General features: G+C 41.9%; 1 protein-coding gene across 1 annotated transcript; it reads left to right on the top strand.

Moving 5' to 3' along the window:
* The first annotated feature begins 4,981 nt into the window (after window positions 1-4,981).
* LOC106612663 (protein FAM83B) lies at window positions 4,982-21,197 on the top strand. The gene is made up of 5 exons (XM_014214063.3): window positions 4,982-5,183; window positions 10,287-10,789; window positions 16,070-16,234; window positions 16,715-16,839; window positions 17,518-21,197. Exons 2-5 carry the CDS (start codon window positions 10,328-10,330, stop codon window positions 19,649-19,651), a joined length of 2,886 nt encoding a protein of 961 aa, XP_014069538.1. The 5' UTR covers window positions 4,982-5,183; window positions 10,287-10,327; the 3' UTR covers window positions 19,652-21,197.
* Window positions 21,198-22,780: the final 1,583 nt, after the last annotated feature.

Below are 22,780 nucleotides of genomic sequence, written 5' to 3'. Positions count from 1 at the left end.
CCTGAAACCCCACCTCTTTAAGGAATACCTAGGATAGGATAAAGTAATCCTTCTAACCCCCCCCCTTAAAAGATTTAGATGCACTATATTAAAGTTGTTGTTCCACTGGATATCATAAGGTGAATGCACCATTTTGTAAGTCGCTCTGGATAAGAGCGTCTGCTAAATGACTTAAATGTAATGTAAATGTAAATATATCTGTTACTTGAGAATTATTTTGGACCTACTAGTGTAGGATGTATCACATTTACATAAGTATTCAGACCCTTTACTCAGTACTTTGTTGAAGAACCTTTGACAGTGATTACAGCCTCGAGTCTTCCTGGGTATGACGCTACAAGCTTGGCACACCTCTATTTGGGGAGTTTCTCCCATTCTTCTCTGTAGATCCTCACAAGCTCTGTCAGGTTGGATGGGGAGCGTTGCTGCACAGCTATTTTCAGGTCTCCAGAGATGTCAAATAAAATAAAATAAAATGTTATTGGTCACATACACATGGTTAGCAGATAACAAATAATCTAACAATTTCACAACAACTACCTTATACACACAAGTGTAAAGGAATGAATAAGAATATGTACATATAAATATATGGATGAGCGATGGCCATGTGGCATAGGCAAGATGCAGTAGATGGTATAGAGTACAGTATATACATATGAGATGAGTAATGTAAGGTAATCTAAACATTATATAAAGTGGCATTGTTTAAATTGACTAGTGATACATTTATTACATCAAGTTTTTAATTATTAAGGTGGCTAGAGATTTGAGTCAGTATGTTGGCAGCAGCCACTCAATGTCAGTGATCGCTGTTTAACAGTCTGATGGCCTTGAGATAGAAGCTGTTTTTCAGTCTGTTTTCCAGCTTTGATGCACCTGTACTGACCTCGCCTTCTGGATGATAGCGGGGTGAACAGGCAGTGGCTCGGGAGGTTGTTGTCCTTGATGATATTTTTGGCCTTCCTGTGACATCGGGTGCTGTAGGTGTCCTAGAGGGCAGGTAGCTTGCCCCTGGTGATGCGTTGGGCAGACCTCACCACCCTCTGGAGAGCCCTGCGGTTGCGGGCGGTGCAGTTGCCATACCAGGTGGGGATACAGCCAGACAGAATGCTTTCAATTGTGCATCAGCAAAATTTTGTTAGGGTTTTAAGTGCCAAGCCAAAGTTCTTCAGCCTGCTGAGGTTGAAGAGGTGCTGTTTCGCCTTCTTCACCACACTGTCTATGTGGGTGGACAATTTCAGTTTGTCAGTGATGTGTACACAGAGGAACGATGTGGATAGGGGGGTGCTCCCTCTGCTGTTTTCTGAAGTCCACGTGTGTCAAGGACAGATCGTGTGTCAAGGATAGAACGTGTGTGACATAGTTCTAGTGTTTTAGATGGTATCATCATATTACAAAGAAATTCCAAGGTAGTTACAGTGTACAAATGAGATCATTTGGGGAGATAATTTTTCACATATTTTGGGGCGCTGAGCTCATTTTAGGTCTGTCAGTGGAAACTTTAACTTTGTAAAAATTTGGCCAACTTCCGGTGCTCGTTTATGTTCAACACTGAACACTGAGGCTGTAGGCCTACCAACTAAACCAATGGAGCAAACATTTTCACAGGGAAATAGGTTAAGATGTTTATGATATAGCCTACAGTAGCCTATATGTGGTGTTTAATGCAGGCCTAAAGTACATTGCATGAGACTTTTAAGAACGTTATTACATTATGAAGGACCGTGGGCCAAATAGGTGACAGTGCATTGCATTGTATTGTGTTGTATGATGCAAGAAAGCACTTTACAAAATAAAGTAATTATTATTACCCATACAGAGACTTTGACAATGTTACCTACCCCTCTTTCTATTGGCTTATTCGCATATTCAAGCCTGTCTCAAAATACAACACTGTCCCTTTAATTAAGAGATAAGCTTTTTACCTGACTGACTTTTTAAAGAAATGTAGCCTACACTTTTGTGCTCTTGTGGGAAGCAGTAACTCCCATTTTCTGTCCTACACTTTTCTATAACTGGACTAATAACTCACTAACTAGCAAAGAATAACAACTAATGTTCACACGCCAGGCTTTGCTCTCTGATCATAACTGATCTGAAAAGCGCATTATCTCGTGGGTGATTGAAAGACCGCTGGTGGGCTACAATCCCCCCCCCTACCCCATTTATTCTGCTTGACTCATGTCTAAGTCATGAAGAAAGTATAGTATATTCACTTGTGTGAATATAAAACATATTCACACATCAGACATAACTAGTGTGGTGCAGGTGTTCTCCAGCAATCCCCAGTACCATCAATTCAGCTTGCAAGGGGGACTAAACAAAGGTAGTCAAGAATGACCTGGGTTGGGTTGTATTGTATAGACACTGTCTAGACATGACAAATGCCTACATTTATCATTTTTATTCAGTACACAAACACTCACAATGCTTATACTATATACACTGAGTGTAAATAACATTAGGAACACCTGCTCTTTCCATGACATAAATTGACTAGGTGAATGTAGGTGAAAGCTATGATCCATTATTAATGTCACCTGTTAAATCCACTCCAATCAGTGTATATGAAGGGGAGAAAACAGGTTAAAGGAGGATTTTGAAGCCTTGAGACAATTGAGACATGGAATGTGTATGTGTGCCATTCAGAGTGTGAAGGGGCAAGACAAAATATTTAAGTGCCTTTGAAAGGGGTATGGTAGTAGGTGCCAGGTATACTGGTTTGTGTCAAGAATTGCAATTACTCTGGGTTTTTCACACTCAACAGTTTCCAGTGTGCAGTGCTTAATTTGTCAATTGGGAGGTGCCAGAACAAAAAGTGAACTGAGAGGAAGTGATCTGGGGGGGGGGGGGGGGGGGGGGGCTCTGGGGTACCAGAATGCATGAAAAAAACACCCTTATAATACAGCATTGTGTGCATTATCATCACTTTTGTGTTCTGGCATAGAGCAGTAGAGAAGAGGCTCTTGCAGTAGTTGCACACATGGGGGAAATATGGCCTTTTATTAACACATTTCAAGAAATTATATATTATTTTAGAAGACTGGAGACTTTAGCAGAATCCTTTTTAATAAATTACCTAAACGACATACTACTTTGACACTGACGAACTGAGAATCTGAGAGTCATAAAAAAAGACTTTGTCTTGAATCCATCAACAGCCTAGGCCTATGTGTGTGGACATGTATTGTACAATATGAGGAGGAAATTATAGTCCTAAAAAAGCTTTCCAGTCTCACTGACTCAACCAATGATACATAGCAGCCCACTCACCGGTGATGGCCGATGCGTTTGTGCCAAACGCTTCTCGCTCTTGTTTTACTTTGTAAAACAATGCTGTTCGCTCAATAGGCCTATTTGGGAGTTGATACCTTGGTAGCGTACAGACAGATAGATTAGTCTTCTCTTTTTAGCAGGATCAATTTGCTTTCCAACCTGTGTTGTCATGTGATTGTAATTGAATTATTGTGAAAGGCCTGTTTTTGCTGCATGCTGTTCACTGACAGATTTGCAGCGCAATCGTGTAGATATGCCTTCTGATAGGGCTACCCACAATCCACAGCTAGGCTATTTAAAAAAAATAGGCTATTGATCCTCTGTGGCTAAGTTATAAGCCTACTCTTGGTGTAGCCTAGTATTTTGAATTAGTTAATTTCTCTCTGAACAGACAGCAGTAATTCTACAACTTTGGCAAATGTATTTCAATTTATCAGGGGTGCTGCGGCATCTCCAGCACCATTCCCTCGGCTATGATTCTATAAGGAAATAAATTATGAAGTGGAGAGATGGTTGCAGACTCATGTCTATCAGAGCAGAGAGAGGAAGAGAGATCATATAAAGTGAATTTCATTCTAGTTCTGTGAGAGATAGGCCTACAGATAGGATTCTCTCACCAGAGCAACGGCCAGGCTACAATGTTGCGCAAACCATATAATCTAAACAACAGAAATCAATTCTTAGAATATCAGGCACATTTTTACATTACATTTTTTAGGGGGCAGGAGAATTACAGAGGAGTCAACTTGAATTAACTCTGGTTGCTTTTATAATAATTTTTAAGTTGCAAACAGTGAAAATCATTTTTCATGCCATGAGAGGTACTGGATCCTGAAACCAAACAGCCCTTAACTAGTACTGGATCCTGAAACCAAACAGCCCTTAACTAGAGAGGTACTGGATCCTGAAACCAAACAGCCCTTAACTAGAGAGGTACTGGATCCTGAAAACAAACAGCCCTTAACTAGAGAGGTACTGGATCCTGAAAACAAACAGCCCTTAACTAGAGAGGTACTGGATCCTGAAAACAAACAGCCCTTAACTAGAGAGGTACTGGATCCTGAAACCAAACAGCCCTTAACTAGAGAGGTACTGGATCCTGAAACCGAACAGCCCTTAACTAGAGAGGTACTGGATCCTGAAAACAAACAGCCCTTAACTAGAGAGGTACTGGATCCTGAAACCAAACGGCCCTTAACTAGAGAGGTGCCTGATCCTGTTCTGGCAGAATCCCGTTAAAATGAAGCACTGCCCATGTGTGTCAAGAATGGTCCACCACCCAAAGGACACCCAGCCAACTTGAAACAACTGTGAGAAGCATTGCAGTCAACATGGGCCATCATCCCTGTGGAAGGCTTTCGACACCTTGTAGAGTCCATGCCCCGGCGAATTGTGGCTCTTCTAAGGGCAAAAGGGGGTGCAACTCAATATTAGCAAGGTGTTCCTAATGTTTTGTACACTCAGCATACATGTCATCAAATTAGTTAACATGCACTGTTAAAGCTTACGTACATATTGCCATATTATAAAACGTGTAAAGGCTCCTTTAAATTTGATAGAACAGACTATCAAAACCTCCATTGTCTACGTAGACACAATTGAACTTTGAACTCTCAAAGAAGAAGAGGTGGGTGTGGCTACCTATCTGAAACAGGTTTATGGCAGCCCCTGTGCTGTGAGCAAGTTTAAAGCCTGAGCTATTTGCATGTGAACTGGAATCCACACCCTCCATCCACAGAGTGCTTCTCATGTTGAGACACCTCCTTGTCTTTGTTTCTTTCAGTTGGCAGATATAAGCTTTTCCTCCAATACGGCTAAACAGTCAACAGAATACATTGAAAGATGCCGGACTGGGATTTATTGGGCAACTACAAGATACATTTTCTATAACTCATACTTTTAATGTAAGTAACTGCTATAGAGTTTAACATTAGACTGTTGTGACATGGAATGTAGAATATGCTTTCAAATAATTCAGTTGACTATGAACAAATAACGATAGACATATGAGCTAATAAGCATAATAATGTGCATAACCTCTATTCATTTAAATATTTTCTCATAAAAAGTCATGTATGTTGTTGAGGAAACTGTTTAAGTTAATATACAATCAACTTGACACATTGCATCATCACACAATAGCAGTGAAAGGCAGATTCCAAAACATTGGTTTAAAAGCACAATAGGGAAAACTTTACTAACTTTACTAAAACTACGAATACAATACAATTTTGTTTGTCACATGCTTCGTTGTAATGAGTGCGCTGAGAGTCGGGAAGCAAGTACAGGGAGTGAGTGTTTTAATAAATAAACAAAACAATAAACACGAAACACAAACAACACACCAACATGAAACAGAATCAATAACATTTGAGGAAAGAAGGAAGGGAAGTGACAGATATAAGGAAGATAATCAAGGAGGTGATGGAGACCAGGTGAGTGTCATGAGGCACATCAACAGCATCATCCCAGAAACCCTATACCCAATGCTGTTCATTGATTACAGCTCAGCGTTCAACATCATAGTGCCCTCAAAGCTCATCAATAAGCTAAGGACCCTGGGACTAAACACCTCCCTCTGCAACTGGATCCTGGACTTCCTGGCAGGCCAACCCTAGGTGGTAAGGGTACGTAACAACCCATCCGCCACGCTGATCCTCAACACAGGGGCCCCTCAGGGGTGCGTGCTCAGCCCCCTCCTGTACTCCCTGTTCACTCATGACTGCACGGCCAGGCACGACTCCAACACCATCGTTAAGTTTGCAGACAACACAACAGTGGTAGGCCTGATCACTGACAACAAAGAGACGGCTTATAGGGAGGAAATCAGAGACCTGGCCGTGTGGTGCCAGGACAACAACCTCTCCCTCAACGTGATCAAGACAAAGGAGATGATTGTGGACTACAGGAAAAAGGAGGACCGAGCACGCCCCCATTCTCATCGACGGGGCTGCAGTGGAGCTGGTTGAGAGCTTCAAGTTCCTTGGTGTCCACATCACCAACAAACTAACATGGTCCAAGCACACCAAGACAGTCGTGAAGCGAGCATGACAAAACCTAGGCACTACAAAGGGTAGTGCGAACGGCCCAGTACTCCACTGGGGCCAAGCTTCCTGCCATCCAGGACCTCTACACCAGGTGTTGTCAGAGGAAGGCCCTAAAAATTGTCAAAGACTTCAGCCACCCTAGTCATAGACTGTTCTCTCTGCTACCGCACGGCAAGCGGTACCGGAGCGCCATGTCCAAGAGGTCCAAGAGGCTTCTGAACAGCTTCTACCACCAAGCCATAAGTCTCCTGAACATCTAGTCAAATGGCTACCCAGACTATTTGCATTGCCCCCCCCTCTGCACCACTGCCACTCTCTGTTGTCATCGATGCATAGTCACTTTAATATCTCTAACTACATGTACAGCTGAAATCGGAAGTTGACATACAATTAAGTTGGAGTCATTAAACTCGTTTTTCAACCACTCCACATATTTCTTGTTAACAAACTATAGTTTTGGTTAGGACATCATATAGCAAGTCGGTTAGGACATCTACTTTGTGCATGGCACAAGTAATTTTTCCAACTGTTGTTTACAGACAGATTATTTCACTTATTATTCACTGTATCACAATTCCAGTGGGTCAGAAGTTTACATACACTAAGTTGACTGTGCCTTTAAACATCTTGGAAAATTCCAGAAAATGATGTCATGGCTTTAGAAGCTTCTGATAGGCTAATTTATATAATTTGAGTCAATTGGAGGTGTACCTGTGGATGTATTTCAAGGTCTACCTTCAAACTCAGTGCCTCTTTGCTTGACATCATGGGAAAATCATAAGAAATCAGCCAAGACCGTGTGCGAGCAAGGAGGCCTACAAACCTGAATCTGTTACACCAGCTCTGTCAGGAGGAATGGGCCTAAATTCACCCAACTTATTGTGGGAAGCTTGTGGAAGGCTACCCGACACGTTTGACCCAAGTTAAACAAGTTAAAGGCAATGCTACCAAATACTAATTGAGTGTATGTAAACGTCTGACCCACTGGGAATGTGATGAAAGAAATAAAAGCTGAAATAAATCCTTCTCTCTACTATTATTCTGACATTTCACATTCTTAAAATAATGTGGTGATCCTAACTGACCTAAGACAGGGAATTTTTACTAGGATTAAATGTCAGGAATTGTGAAAAACTGAGTTTAAATGTATTTGGCTAAGGTCTATGTAAACTTCCGTCTTCAACTGTAGATACTACCTCAACTAACCGGTGCCCCCACACATTGACTCTGTACTGGCACCCCCCTATATATATGGTTATTTTTTTAATGCTGTTCTTTAATTACTTGTTACTTTTATCTCTTATTTTTATCCGTTTTTTTCTTTTTTTTTACTGCACTGTTGGTTAGGGGCTCGTAAGTAAGCATTTCACTGTAAGGTCCATACCTGTTGTATTTGGCGCATATGACTAATACATTTGATTTGATTTTGATTTGAATAAGACTTTCCCGAACCGGATACTTTGTTTGTATCCCCTAATCCCAGAGGCTGTTCCAAAACTCTACCTGCAGAAAAGAGAAAAGAGACTCTCGGAGTGGACTTTTAGTCCGACACACACCACCCACCGCTTCCGAGTATATTACTCGCTAATGTTCAGTCTCTGGATAATAAAGCTGACGATATCAGGGCAAGGATTTCCTTCCAGAGAGACATCAGGGATTGTAACATACTTTGTTTCACGGAAACATGGCTCTCTCAGGATATACTGTCTGAGTCCATTCAGCCAGTTGGGTTCTCAGTTCATCGCGCAGACAGGAATAAATATCTCCCCGGGAAGAAGAAGGGCGGGGGTGTATGTTTCATGATTAAGTACTCATGGTGTGATTGTGATAACATACAGGAACTCAAGACCTTTTGTTCACCCGACCTAGAATACCTCACAATCAAATGCCGACCGTTTTACCTCCAAAGAGAATTCTCTACGGTTATAGTCACAGCCGTGTATATTCCCCCTCAAGCCGATACCACGACGGCCCTCAAGGAACTTCAATGGACTTTATTCGAACTGGAAACCACATATCCTGAGGCCTCATTTATTGTAGCTGGGGATTTTAACAAAGCAAATTTGAGGAAAACGTTACCAAAGTTTTATCAACATATTGACTGTAGTACTCGCGTTGCTAGAACACTCGAACAATGCTACTCCAACTTCCGGGTTGCCTACAAGGCCCTCCCCCGCCCTCCCTTCGGCAAATCTGATCGCGACTCGATTTTGCTCCTGCCTTCCTGTAGGCAGAAACTCAAACAGGATGTTCCCGTGCTAAGGACTATTCAACGCTGGTCTGATCAATCAGAATCCATGCTTCAAGAATGTTTTGATCATGTGGACTGTGATATGTTCCGGGTGGCCTCCGAGAACAACATAGATGAATATACTGATACGGTGACTGAGTTTATCAGGAAGTGAATAGGAGATGTTGTACCCACTGTGACTATAAAAACCTACCCTAACCAGAAACCGTGGAGAGATGGCAGCATTTGCACAAAACTGAAAGCGCAAACCATCGCATTTAACCATGGCAAGGTGACTGGGAATATGGCTGAATACAAACAGTGTAGTTATTCGCTCCGTAAGTCAATCAAACAGGTAAAACATCAGCATAGAGACAAAGTGGAGTCGCAATTCAACGGCTCAGACACGAGACATGTTAATCAACAAGTCTGTACAAGCTGGGCCAGCTGCAGTTAGTAGTTTAGAACACAGTGTGCTTCTGACAACATGAACACCTGTTTCTGATGTGTACATTCTGAAAGCTAGAATGTCTATGTATTGAAATTAGCTAATTACATAGTTATTGATTAACCAAAAAACAAACTAAGGGAAACTATTACAACATAACACTACACATGTCATTCCACGAATTGAGTGCCTTTTTACGAAAATAGGCACACGAAGTGCCTATTTATTTCACCTAATTTAAACATTCTGTCATAAATGTTTAACTTCATAACAAACATGTTTTCCCATCTCAATAGGTTAAATGAAGATACTATAAAAGGGACTATTAAAGTTATATGGTTGACGGAAACTGGGTCGACAATTTCCTTTTATATCAGTCACAACTCCCCTGGTGATAGGGGAATGGAAGCATGTTGTGTGCAACAGGGAGGGGCAATTGAATGCATGCTTAACTTGGTAAAACATGATTAGCCTATCTATCTATGGATAACATGTTTGGTAAAACATGATTAGCCTATCTATCTATAGATAACAGGCTTGGTAAAACATGATTAGCCTATCTATCTATGGATAACAGGTTTGGTAAAACATGATTAGCCTATCTATCTATGGATAACAGGTTTGGTAAAACATGATTAGCCTATCTATCTATGGATAACAGGTTTGGTAAAACATGATTAGCCTATCTATCTATGGATAACAGGTTTGGTAAAACATGATTAGCCTATCTATCTATGGATAACAGGTTTGGTAAAACATGATTAGCCTATCTATCTATGGATAACAGGTTTGGTAAAACATGATTAGCCTATCTATCTATAGATAACAGGTTTGACGTGTTGTGCCCACAAAACACCTGAAAATTGGCAAAAATATTAGAACCAACTCATCTGATTTTACACTATGATTTGAGTATTAGATGGTCAATGTTTAGTTTGAAAACATCATTTAAAAATACATATTTTGACCATATTAAAACAAAAGTTTAGTTCACATAACAGGATGACCACTAATCACATGGAATAAGTACAAATCTTTTAAAAAGTACTCAGAAATGAATTCCCCATTATAACAAAACATCTACAGCTTTACAATGATGGTGAAAACTCAGGGAAATCTTTGGGTTAAGTGGGATATAATCTTCCTAGAAGTTAGACAAACATGAACCGGGAAAACACCAAAATGGGGATTTTCAGTGATAACAACCTAATTTATTTAATTGAAAACACTCACTATCGCATTGTTTTTCTAACACATTGTTTCTTGTCCATTTGACTTCCAGCATCCACCATCTGTAACAGGGCTCACTTAGCCACTGGGACGATGGAATCCGAACAACTCTCCCTGCTGTCCTCCTTGAAAGGAGAGTTGCAGTCTGAGGATTACATTCATCCCCACTATAAGGAAGCCTATCGCCTTGCTATCGATTCCCTGGTGAATTGTGGCAGAGAGAGCTACCAGGAGTTCCTCAAGGCCGAGCGGATAGGGAGCTTTCTCTCAGAAGATGAACTCCACTTCATCACTACAAATGCCTCACAGCCATTGCCTAGCAGCCACACAGAAGAAACCAACGGCCCAGCACTGGACACTCCGGCCAGCAAGTCCTCAACTGGGACGTACTGGCCTGTGCACTCAGACATAGTAACACCCGACCTGGAGTTAGGATGGCCGATGGTCATGCATGATAAACACCAAACCAATATAGATCTGCTTTTCCATCCACCCAGACTAAACAGCCCCACCATCAAAGAGGTGATCCGTAAACAGATTCAGGATGCCAGACAGGTACTGTAATGCTGCAATGCATTGTGTCCACAACAATGGTAATGCTAATGGTTGTTTATGGAATGCAAATCACAATATTGTATTTTTTAAAGCTGCTGACAGTACCTTTGTGGACTAATAGTAGAAAGCCTCATGTTTAGCTAATATTGCCTGCTCTCCAACTGTGACTGTCTCTTTGTGTGTGAATGTGATTGCTCAAGAATCACAAATGTAAACTATTACAAGACAAAGTGACAAATTCAATAACCAGATTCCTGGCCCCATTTTATTTACAGCACAACTATCTTTCCTCCCAGAGAAAAATGATACACGTTTCCTTTTCACTAATCAGTAGTGTCTGAGGAGGTCAGGGTGTGTCTATAAAATCAGGTTTTGCAACTTACCTTCATGAGTAAAGGTATAGGTGCCCCTGCAAAGGAAACTTTAGGTTACTTGCGTAACCCCAATTTGATGCATTCAGATTTATCCTCCCACTGGCCATCCCCAGAGTACCATGGCTACTGGGTGAGGGTGGCAAGTCTTTACGTATGTTTGGGTCTGCAGATCCCTGCGTAACAATGGCTATCAGGACTGGTTATTAAGCAGGAGAGTGATCTCTGCTAACCAGGGCCTGTGTTAGGTCTCTTCCCTGCCTCACTCACTTAGAGTAATGGCACCTTGTAGTAAAGAGACTGTGTTGCTCGTGCACTAGACGGTTAGAGGTGAAAATGCCATAAGGCAAGGGAAATGGTTGGCCATAGTAAAAGGGCAAATGGCATTCTGTCATCCAGCTTTGTATGTCTGAAGAGACCCAAGGGAGAGTGGACATGCTGACTTCCGTCCCTGGCTAGAACCTGAGAAGGTGCCGAGGTGCTAGTCCAAGGGGGGTAAGAGCACTTGGGGGTAAGAATGCACATCCTCCATCTTCCCATGTGAGCAATGTCATGCAAGGGTGCTGTTACAAAGGGAATGTTGTTTTTCCCCCAACGCAGATGTTCCTCCCCACTGTCGGGCGAGGCAGAGATGGGGACGGGCGGCTTATGTTAAACCCGAGAGAGATGGGTAGGGCAAGGAAGCCGTAGGCTTTGCAAACTATCCTCCTCTGCTGCTTAGGGCTGTGCCCTAGGTTGGCTGACTCATCCTGCCCCCCTTAGGGTGGATAAAAGAGAGTGGAACTTTGCTGCGGCCACACCAAAGGACTGTTTAGGTTGTCCTGGTTTAAGAGCTTAGCCTGGGTATTGTCAGTCTGCTGTGTTGCAGGGGGTCTTGGGCCAACTTGGTGCCCCCTCCATGCTGTGAGGCTGGGGTGAGTTGCAGTGACCAACGGGCTGCCACAGGGCCTGGGTTTGTGGGGCAGGCAGAAGTTGAAGGCTTTGCTTTCTTTCTTATACATGTCACACTTCGGCCGCTTGGTGTCGCATGTCACACTTCTGCCGCTTGGTGTCGACAGCAGGGTTAAACAACTCCTTGTGTGTCACAGGGTCATCCAGGAGGTTCACTTTTTCTTTGTCTGCTAAGAGCCCTTTCTCCCACCACCGCCAGACTCATGGTACGACCACAGCCTTGGATGGCAGTACAGGAGGCACAGAGGTTATGATACGTAATCCCAATCCCATCTGGATTCAGGCTCATCCTCCTCATCATCCTCTCGCTCACCTTCCCCCAACACTATGTCGTCAGACAGTGAGGAGAGGGAATCGAGGCTCTCCATAACTTCGCCCCAGCTGGGCGAGGTTATGGAGGGGTTGAGCCTCCACCTCGGCCGGTGGCTGAAAGAGACAGCTGGGGCGGGGGTTAGAGACAACAAAGCATTTTAACCTCCTTCTCAAACCCTCTCTAGAGAGTAATTTACAATGCTTACAGGAGTTGTGGTTCTCGAGTTCTTCCTGAGCATGTTACCTTCCCAGGCAATGTATGCATTGAAGGTGAAAATCCTTCCCTGCAATCATGGAGCCACAAGCACAAGAACATGGGGGTTCGAGTGCTTTTCTAGGCTCGTCTTGGGATGGAGAAGCAGTGGCCATTATGCAGAACAGGGCTATGCTAAGATTCCTGTTGTAAAAACAATGTGGAATTTCTTCGGCTTTAGTAGGCGTAAGCTAGCTAGTAGAAGACTTGCGGCTAATACTACCCAGGGTGTGCAACGTGGGCACACTACAGCCGTGAGGTTAGTGTTGCGTTAGCCGCGTGTGGGCAGTTAGACTTCGGGTAAATATTCTGCCACGACCGTAGAGCTGTGAGGCTAACCAGTCGGTCTAGTTAACATGAACGAGTAAATGCAGGTTTGAACCAGATGAGAGAAGAGTGCTAGCAATACTAGTACCATGATTGCAGGTAGTAGTGCTAGTGTGGTTAGCTACAGATCAGTCTGATTTTAATGAGAAATTAGGTATGTACATGTACATACATAATATGTACATGTGCAGGCATAAGCTATAGTTTTACTGTGGTTTCTCATGTGATTTAGTCTACATTGTCTAGACAGTACTAATTACAAGTATTCCAAGTATTAGCCAGATGACGTGGGGGTGTACTGTATATAGGTAATACTCCCATCCGTATGTCAAACCAAGTCAAACCTGTCACAGGGAATATGGTAAACATAGAGTGTCCATAGCCTTGTGATCACACACTAAGTCACTCCTTGAGATACTATACAGTATAGATTTTATTAAAAAAAGGAAGAGTCAGCACAATGCGACATATTGTGTATATTATGAACATTTTTCAACCAGGTCTAACAATGATAGGACTCATATATTGTAGTGTTCTGTGTGTTTTTTTTTCTGGTGAACATTTACTTTGATATACTGAGTAATTTAACAAGTGACACCAAAAAGGGATCAAAGCTTTCACCTGGATTTACCTGGTGGGTCTATGTCATGGTACTGTACATCTGATGGCCAGGGTATAATATGTACCAAAGGGGTTTAACATGAAAATAATTTGAACTCTAAAACAACAATAATAAACATTTTTTACACTTTATAAGGGCGTGCAGGGTCATGGTAATCACAGTCACAGTAAACACATAGAGTTCCTGAGCTTACAGTAACGCCCCACAAAAATAATTTTACACTTTATTTGACACTTTTATTGAGAGGGGAATACAGGTACACTACCGGTGAAAAGTTTTAGAACACCTACTCATTCAAGGGTTTTTCTTTATTTTTACTATTTTCTACATTGTAGAGCAATAGTGAAGACATCAAAACTATGACATAACACATATAGAATCATGCAGTAACCAAAAAAGTGTTTGTCACGACTTCCGCCGAAGTCAGTGCCTCTTCTTGTTCGGGCGACGTTCGGCAGTCGACGTCACCGGCCTTCTAGCCATCGCCGATCCACTTTTCATTTTCCATTTGTTTTGTCTTTGTTTTACACACCTGGTTTCAATTCCACAATTACATGTTCATTATTTAACCCTCTGTTTTCCCCATGGTTTTTGTGAGTGATTGTTTTATTGTAAGTTCGGTCCGATGTTTGTGGGCTTGGTATTACTTCATGTATTTGGACATTTTGAGTAAATTTCATTGTGTTACTCATCTCTGCTGTCCTGCGCCTGACTCCTCTGCACCAGCTACACCCAGAACCTTACAGTGTTAAACAAATCAAAATATATTTTATATTTGAGATTCTTGAAATAGCCACCCTTTGCATTGATGAGAGCTTTGGCACACTCATGGCATTCTCTCAACCAGCTTCATGAGGTAGTCACCTGGAATGCATTTCAATTAACAGGTTTGCCTTCTTAAAAGTTAATTTGTGGAATTTCTTTCCTTCTTAATGCATTTGAGCGAATCAGTTGTGTTTTGATAAGGTAGGTAGGGTATACAGAAGATATTTGGTAAAATACCAAGTCAATATTATGGCAAGAACAGGTCAAATAAGCAAAGAGAAACGACAGTCCATCATTACTTTAAGACATGAAGGTCAGTCAATCTGGAACATTTTATGAACTTTGAAAGTTTCTTCAAGTGCAGTCGCAAAAACCATCAAGAGCTTTGATGAAACTGGCTCTCATGAGGACAGCCACAGGAATGGAAGACCTAGAGTTACCTCTGCTGCAGAGGATAAGTTCATTAGAGTTACCCGCCTCAGAAATTGCAGCCCAAATAAATGCTTTACGGAGTTCAAGTAACAGACACATCTCAACATCAACTGCTCAGAGGAGACTGTGTGAATCAGGCCTTCATGGTCTAATTTCTGCAAAGAAACCACTACTAAAGGACATCAATAAGAAGAAGACACTTGCTTGGGCCAAGAAACACGAGCAATGGACAGTAGACTGGTGGAAATTTGTCCTTTGGTCTGGAGTCCAAATTGGAGATTTTTGGTTCCAACCGCCGTGTCTTTGTAATACGCGGTGTGGGTGAATGGATGATCTCCGCATCCGTATTTCCCACCGTAAAGCAAGGAGGAGGTGTTATGGTGTGGGGGTGCTTTTCTGGTGACACGGTCTGTGAATTTAGAATTCAAGGCACACTTGACCAGCATGGCTACCACAGCATTCTGCAGCAATATGCCATCCCATCTGGTTTGTGCTTAGTGGGACTACAGTATAATTTGGTTTTCAACAGGACTATGACCCAACACACCTCCAGGCTATGTAAGGGCCATTTTACCAAGAAGGAGAGTGATGGAGTGTTGCATCAGATGACCTGGCATCCACAATTCCCCAACCTCAACCAAATTGAGATGGTTTGGGGTGAGTCGGACTGCAGAGTGAAGGAAAAGCAGCCAACAAGTGCCCAGCATATGTGGGAACTCCTTCAAGACTGTTGGAAAAGCATTCCAGGTGAAGTTGGTTGAGAGAATGCCAAGAGTGTGCAAAGCTGTCATCAAGGCAAAAGGTGGCTATCTGAAGAATCTCAAATATAAAATATATTTTGATTTGTTTATCACTTTTTTGTTTACTACATGATTCCATATGTGTTATTTCATAGTTTTGATGTCTTCACTATTATTATACAATGTAGAAAATAGTAAGAATAAAGAAAAACCCTTGAATGAGTAGGTGTTCTAAAACTTTTGATAGGTAATGTAGGTGGGAGCAACAGTGGGAAGGGTGGACGCGCTGATTGAACCGCCATTTTCCATTGGGGTGTCATATGTGACATGTGCTTGGGAGTGTTACCACTGCACCACAGCTCTACACAATCCCTCATACTCTAATTCACAAAAGATCCAAAAGGTGGGTCCATCAACACTAAGGTGTTACAATGGTAAGCTAATTATTTGAATAAATCATCATGTTAACCATAACCTTTTTTGTTATTTTCCCTTTTTTCCTTACAGGTTATTGCAATTGTAATGGACATTTTTACAGATGTGGATATATTCAAAGAAGCGGTTGATGCCTCCATCAGAGGAACTCCAGTTTATGTGCTTCTGGATGAATTTCATCTGCAAAGCTTTCTCTCAATGGCTGAGAATCAAGACATCCAAATCCAAAAACTTAGGGTAAGTTCACAAACTCTGCTGCAATGTTAATTCATGTACTTAGAGGTTGATAATCAAAAGTATTGACTGATCCTCCTCTCATCGTATATACAGTATCGATTTGTTATTTTTTTATTTTCACCAAAGAAATCAAGTGACTATCTTGAAGTTATTAAGGGATGATGATGTTTTGGCAACGTAGTGTAGATGGATTTCAGAATTAACCTGAACCACTGAAAACTTAATTCTCACTTTATCTTGCAGGGCGAGGTAGTTTACAGGTTGACGTAGTTATTACCAGAGGTTTTTAGGACACAGCGAAAAGAGATATGCTTTCTTGTCATAGCATTTTACAAGGCTGCAATAAAGCTCTCTCGCTATTTCAGAGAGTCAATATATCTTTCATGCAAGAATACTAATAATAATCAGGCTTTGCATAAAGCGGTGTATTACCGTAGAATGGTCTTGCTAAGATGCCACTTTGACTATCTTGGTCTACAGAACATGAGAGTACGCACAGTGAAGGGTCAGGATTACCTCTGTCGTTCAGGAGCTACATTTCATGGCGCAATGGAGCAGAGGTTTCTATTGGTGGACTGCCAAACAGTGGTGTACGGATCATACAGGTAAATGGAACTAGGAGGCCAGTGGTTCAGAATAAGGATTTCTCAATATTGATTAAAATGTTCTTTGGCTTTAAATACAATCTACTTTATTGAGTCATTATGATGTTCTTTCTTTGTATTGTAATTGTGACTATTTGAACAGGCTAAGGCTTAAAGAGATAATTTTCTGGCTTTTGACCCCAATCTTATTTTATTTGTAACTTTTTTTTTTTACCTCTGTGATGTAAATAATGCATGGAATATAAGTATGAAAGCTTGGAAAATGTAAAGATTTTTAGAAGTTCTGTTCATTGTTACTTCACAGGGCTTTCTGTAGAGACTGTATTTGATTTCTAAGTGGAACACGGAACTTCTCTTGAGATATGAAAACATTTAAGATTGGGTGTGATTGTGTCTGAAAGGATTGTGTCTGAAAGGGTTGACTTTTCAAAAAGAGTAACAGATAAAGTAATATTCATGTTTTACTTTAGACAGCCAAAGGCTTATCTTTGATAGAAAAATGTGCCATAACTTAGAGATGAATTAGAGATGCTAAGGGTTGACAGCAGACAATTTATTGATAATGCAAAACTGTTTACCTTAGTTGACCTCGTGCATAGACTGAGCTGAATATGTCTGTTAGAGTTGACATTTGACACTGAAGTAATTGCTGCTCTACGTTTCTTCTTCTCCACCCAGCTTCATGTGGTCCTATGAGAAAATCAACCTGAGTATGGTGCAGGTCATAACAGGCCAGCTGGTGGAGTCCTATGACGAGGAGTTTCGAACGCTCTTCGCTCGCTCCTCCATGCCAGCAGTTCTCGCCCCTCCCGAGGGTGTGCTACTAGAAAGGAATGGAAGGCATGCTCTGGCAAAGTATGCTTCTCAATCCAGCCAAGCCTTTGAGAGGAAGGACCAGTTGAGACATACCCTCGACACAGTGTACAGGAAAGCCTGTGAGAGACAGATGGGCATGACGAGCCCTATCAGAGAGATGGAGGAGAGACTTTATGAGGAGGAGCCATTTCAACACAGACCCATGATCAATCATGGTGTGAGTGTTCAAAAACACATCCAACAGTTCCAGTCTGCAGAGACTGCAAACTTCCTGAAAAGACACAGTTATGCTGGGGAGAGACAAGAAGTCTTGCATGTTCCACACAACACAAGGTATGGGCAAAGCAACTGGAATGTGGCTGGAGATGGAGGTAATCACTGCGCCCCTGGAAGAAGCCACTTTTCCAATGCTATGGATGACAATTCTCAGGGGGCACAGATGTACAGAGGTCACAATATTCGGCAGTCCTACCACGGGAATGACAAACACGTCCGCTCCATGCAGCAGAACATACCAACTTTGGAGCACACGGCTAAGTCCTTCTTGCGCACATATAGGATAGAGTCTTACCTCAATAACACTGACACTCCTATTGGGGAATCATGTGATTATCTGGACCAGTATGAAGCTCAGGAAAACAAAGCTAGCTTATTCATTCCCTCCAGAGTTAGGTCATCGCTTGTTTTCAAGTCCACTATTCCAGAGCAAGCGGAGACAAACAGTTACTCAAAAAACTCTTCCATACGTCAGGTCGATCCCTCTGCAAGGCAAAACAATGCACCGTATTACTCATTAATGCAATGGAATCCAGCAACATCAATGGAAAACAGAATGAGAGAGGATGAGTTTATAATGAAGAAGCAAAGTATGCAGATTTTGGATGATCCTAGGAATAACATTGGCTATGGCCCAGGAAGAGACCCACATCAATCTGTCTATGCCAGCCTGGGCAGAGCCAAAGGGGGACTGGTAATCAAAAACCCTGAGCTCCTCCAAGACAACTGGCACAAAAGGCACAGTGTGGCAGACCCAAAGTCCAACATAGACTACAGAGACAATAAAGAGTCCTCCAGTCACATGTATGGTGGGGCCTTTGTGAGGAAACAGGCAGATGGTGGTGGAATAAGAGTGGGTGCACAGAATGGAGGATATTCTTCAAATCTGAATGACGATCAGAGATCTGTCTCTCAAAATGATGTCAAAAACACAGTGGACATAAAGAGACCCGCTGTTTCCATTTGGAAAGAGCCTCCCTCCAGAACTGTGTCTGCAGCAGCCCTTGATATAAACAGCAAAGAGCCCACTTACAAGTCCACCAGTACAGCAATGGGCTCACCTCGTTTCCTCAAGAAGAGCTCCAAGAAAATCAGATCATTGCTCAACATACCAGAGAAAAAAGAGGGTTCCCCTCTAACCAAGGAACATGTCCTTCCAAAAAGGGGTGGTAGCTCAGACACCATAGTGACTGAGGAAGAAGAACAAAGACCAAACAGAGAGAGGAAGGTTGCATTGCAGAGTGGCACCGCAAATCCAACCAGATCCCCTACCAGGCTAAAGATGGACAAGAACCACTTTGCAGATGATATAGGAAAATCTTCAGCCCCTCGTTTCAGCACTGACGAGCTGCAGCAAAACCCTCCTGCCAGAGCTACATCCATAAGGACACAGGGGCAGCCTACTGCCATTGATGAAAGACATGAAAGGGCAAGCCTTGCATCAGGAAACTGGCGTAGCGATCAGGGGGGCAGTAGTCGTTTGTATAGCAGATTTGAGCCTTTCTGCTCATTTGAGAAGAAGCAACCCCACTCCTTACAACCTGCAACAGGCCCTGCACCCATACATGCCCCAGAGAAGACCAAGAGCATGCACTCTGCTAAAAGTAACTCCAACAATGAACAACACAACCACACTGGCAAGCAGACAACTAGCCACCATGAAAACAAACTGGGCAAATTTATACAAAGAGTAGGGAATTTCATTCACAAAAATAAGTAGTAGAAAATAAAGTTAGCATAATGAACCAATCCAACATGGATTACTGGTTGATTGATGACATTCAAAAAAGCAATCAAATTGTTGACAGATTGGAAACAGTGTACTGCACCATTTAACTTTAAAACTGTTCACATGAAGAGCTGACATCCTTTCAGGTCTGTTTAGAGCAATGGAAAACTGATCATTACTTCAGTTAAATATCAGTGATTTGATTATTAGTAATACTTTCTATGAGGCACAAAGATATGAGCAGGGTCCAGGACAAGTTCACAGACAGTGAACTCAAGTCAGAGGACCACAGCTGAAGTCAGACCAGCAGAACTGGGTCAGCAGTACAGTCAGGTGAACAGGGGACGACATCGACAGCCAGGTATTGTTAGACCAGATTGTCCTGAGGCACAGTCCTAGGGCTCTGGTCATGTGGTAGGTGAGACATAGCGAGAGAAATAGAGGTCAATAAGTGGTCAGATGCAGGGAATCCGAGTGGGGAGCCGGCCAAGCAGAGACCACAAGGGGTGCCACTGCCAGACTACGCTCAATCATAGGACTGACTGAAGAGATAACCTACTGGGCACAGACGTCAGTTCAATGTCTGGTTTTAATTTACATTTGGTTGAGTTGTCAACTAACGTGAAATCAACAAAACATTTCACCATGTCATTGGATTTAGGTGAAAAGTTGGGTGAATAAAATACGAAATCCATTACGTTGATGACTTTTTTCAAATCCAATCAGTTTTCCATGTTGATTCAACATCATCACATAGATATATATATATATTTTATGACGTGGAAACAACATTGATTCAACCAGTTTTCAGTCTGACTAAAAGAGAAAAGCTAAAAGAGTGTGTGTGTGTGTGTGTGTGTGTGTGTGTGTGTGTGTGTGTGGGGGCGCGTGTGTGTACACTGCAGTGTGGGGAAACACTGAACACAATTTGTTAAGTCTTATTTGCTCCTCAAGTGCATTATTTTCTATGAAGCTCATGCATTTAATCCGTTACATCAAATGAATGAGCCTCATAGAAAGTGTTATCAGATATTTCTTTTTTAAACCCAAAACTAAATCAGCTACTCGATGAGAGACTAAAAGTTAACTGTGTTAAATAGGATGGATTCATTTATTAGGATTTATGGTACAGTAGCTTCATTTCCATATGAAACATTAAATGTCATTATTCAGTTTTAAAAGATCACAATAAAGCTGTGATCACAGACAGTGGAAAATATATTAGACAAACATATCCAGGGTATAGGATTTACAGTGTGTACATGTACGTTTTATGATTGGGTGAATGAGTTCATTTGTCAAAACCTACTTGCAGTTTTTGGCATCATTGCAGCATCTGGAGTGTTTTGATGAATAGCTTTCTTGGTAAAATGCTTTGGCAAAATATGCTTGAAAATGAAGTTCTATTTTGTTCTACTGTGGCTCCACGTGTTGTGGATACAGGTGTTGTGGGAAATGCAATGGTATTATAATGGGACAATTTTAGGGAAATGTTCATTGTGTGTCTTTGTAAATATAGTTGCTTTTTCCAAACAAATGTCAATGTGTTTCCTTTGATCGGTTGCTGTATGTGACATAGACCTACTGGGCAGCAAGGTTATTATAGTTTTGTGTTTTTATATTAGGTTTTACTTCTAGTAGTTAAGATTTTTATTAGAAATTCTGCTTACAGATCATCTTTACTAGTTTTTATTGAGTTTAAGTTTCATCAAAACATTTAAATATCATTTTTATAAGCTTAAGTTTTAGTGTTAGGGATAGAAAGTAACCTATGTGTGGGAGGCTGGGAGACATTTGTCTTGTTTAGTTTTTGTGTTTTTGTCTCTTCTTGCCACTGTGGAGTAGTAATGCATAAGGTGATGGGTCAGGTCATAGGTTAAGTTAGGTTTAAAGGTAAACTAAGTGAGATGAGGTAGATCAGTGGTCACCAACCGGTCGATCGCGATCTTCAAAGCATTCCTAGTCGATCACCAAACATTTCTGTAGAAAAGCCAAAGATAAAGACATACAGGATTGCGTTCCTTTTTTTCCCTTGTGTTGCGCTTTTGGCGGTAGGCACATTTGATTCAGAAGCCCTGCGCACCGGGTAGGAAAAGAGATCCCATTTTTAACCACTTAATTTGTCTGAGAAGACAAACTGCTTACCCGGCAGACTGGGAGATCTGTGGCTAAATTTAGTGTGCCTACTGCCCTGGCCAGTCAGATAGCTCAAATCACTGTGCCTCCCTACAACTGCCACATCCCCAGCGACAGCAAAGTTTGATATTAGCCTGCGTGAGATTTAATAACTTTTAAAACCATGACCAGAGAGAGACTGTCAAAGAATACAGCAAAGAGCTGCTGTTTTTGAATGCGTCCATGTCAAATCAAATCAAATCAAATGTTATTGGTCACATACACATCGTTAGCAGATGTTAATGCGAGTGTAGCGAAATGCTTGTGCTTCTAGTTCCGACTGTGCAGTAATATATAACAAGTAATTTAACAATTCCCCAACAACTCCCTAATACACAGAAATCTAAAGGTGTGAATGAGAATACGTACATAAACTCAGCAAAAAAAGAAACGTCCTCTCACTGTCAACTGCATTTATTTTCAGCAAACTTAACGTGTGTAAATATTTGTATGAACATAAGAAGATTCAACAACTGAGACATAAACTGTACAAGTTCCACAGACATGTGACTAACATAAATGGAATAATGTGTCTCTGAACAAAGGTGGGGTCAAAAGTAGCAGTAAGTATCTGCAGTGCATCTCCTCCTCATGGACTGCACCAGATTTGCCAGTTCTTGCTGTGAGATGTTACCCCACTCTTCCACCATGGCACCTGCAAGTTCCCGGACATTTCTGGGGGGAATGGCCCTAGCCCTCACCCTCCGATCCAACAGGTCCCAGACGTGCTCAATGGGATTGAGATTCGGGCTCTTTGCTGGCCATGGCAGAACACTGACATTCCTGTCTTGCAGGAAATCATGCACAGAACAAGCAGTATGGTTGGTGGCATTGTCATGCTAGAGGGTCATGTCAGGATGAGCCTGCAGGAAGGGTACCACATGAGGGAGGAGGATGTCTTCCCTGTAACACACAGCATTGAGATTGCCTGCAATGACAAGCTCA

This window comes from Salmo salar, chromosome 01 (assembly GCF_965601325.2).
Source record: "Salmo salar chromosome 01, fSalSal1, whole genome shotgun sequence".
Classification (NCBI taxonomy): Eukaryota; Metazoa; Chordata; class Actinopteri; order Salmoniformes; family Salmonidae; genus Salmo; species Salmo salar.
Note: the sequence above shows the minus strand (reverse complement) of the source record. Positions and strands in the feature narration are given on the sequence as shown.

Excerpts from the sequence above, each read along its gene's own strand:
- LOC106612663 (XM_014214063.3), top strand. The coding sequence starts at position 10,328 with ATGGAATCCGAACAACTCTCCCTGCTGTCCTCCTTGAAAGGAGAGTTG. Across the intron at positions 10,790-16,069 it reads AGATTCAGGATGCCAGACAG|GTTATTGCAATTGTAATGGA; the intron begins GTACTGTAATGC and ends TTTTCCTTACAG. Across the intron at positions 16,840-17,517 it reads GTGGTGTACGGATCATACAG|CTTCATGTGGTCCTATGAGA; the intron begins GTAAATGGAACT and ends TTCTCCACCCAG.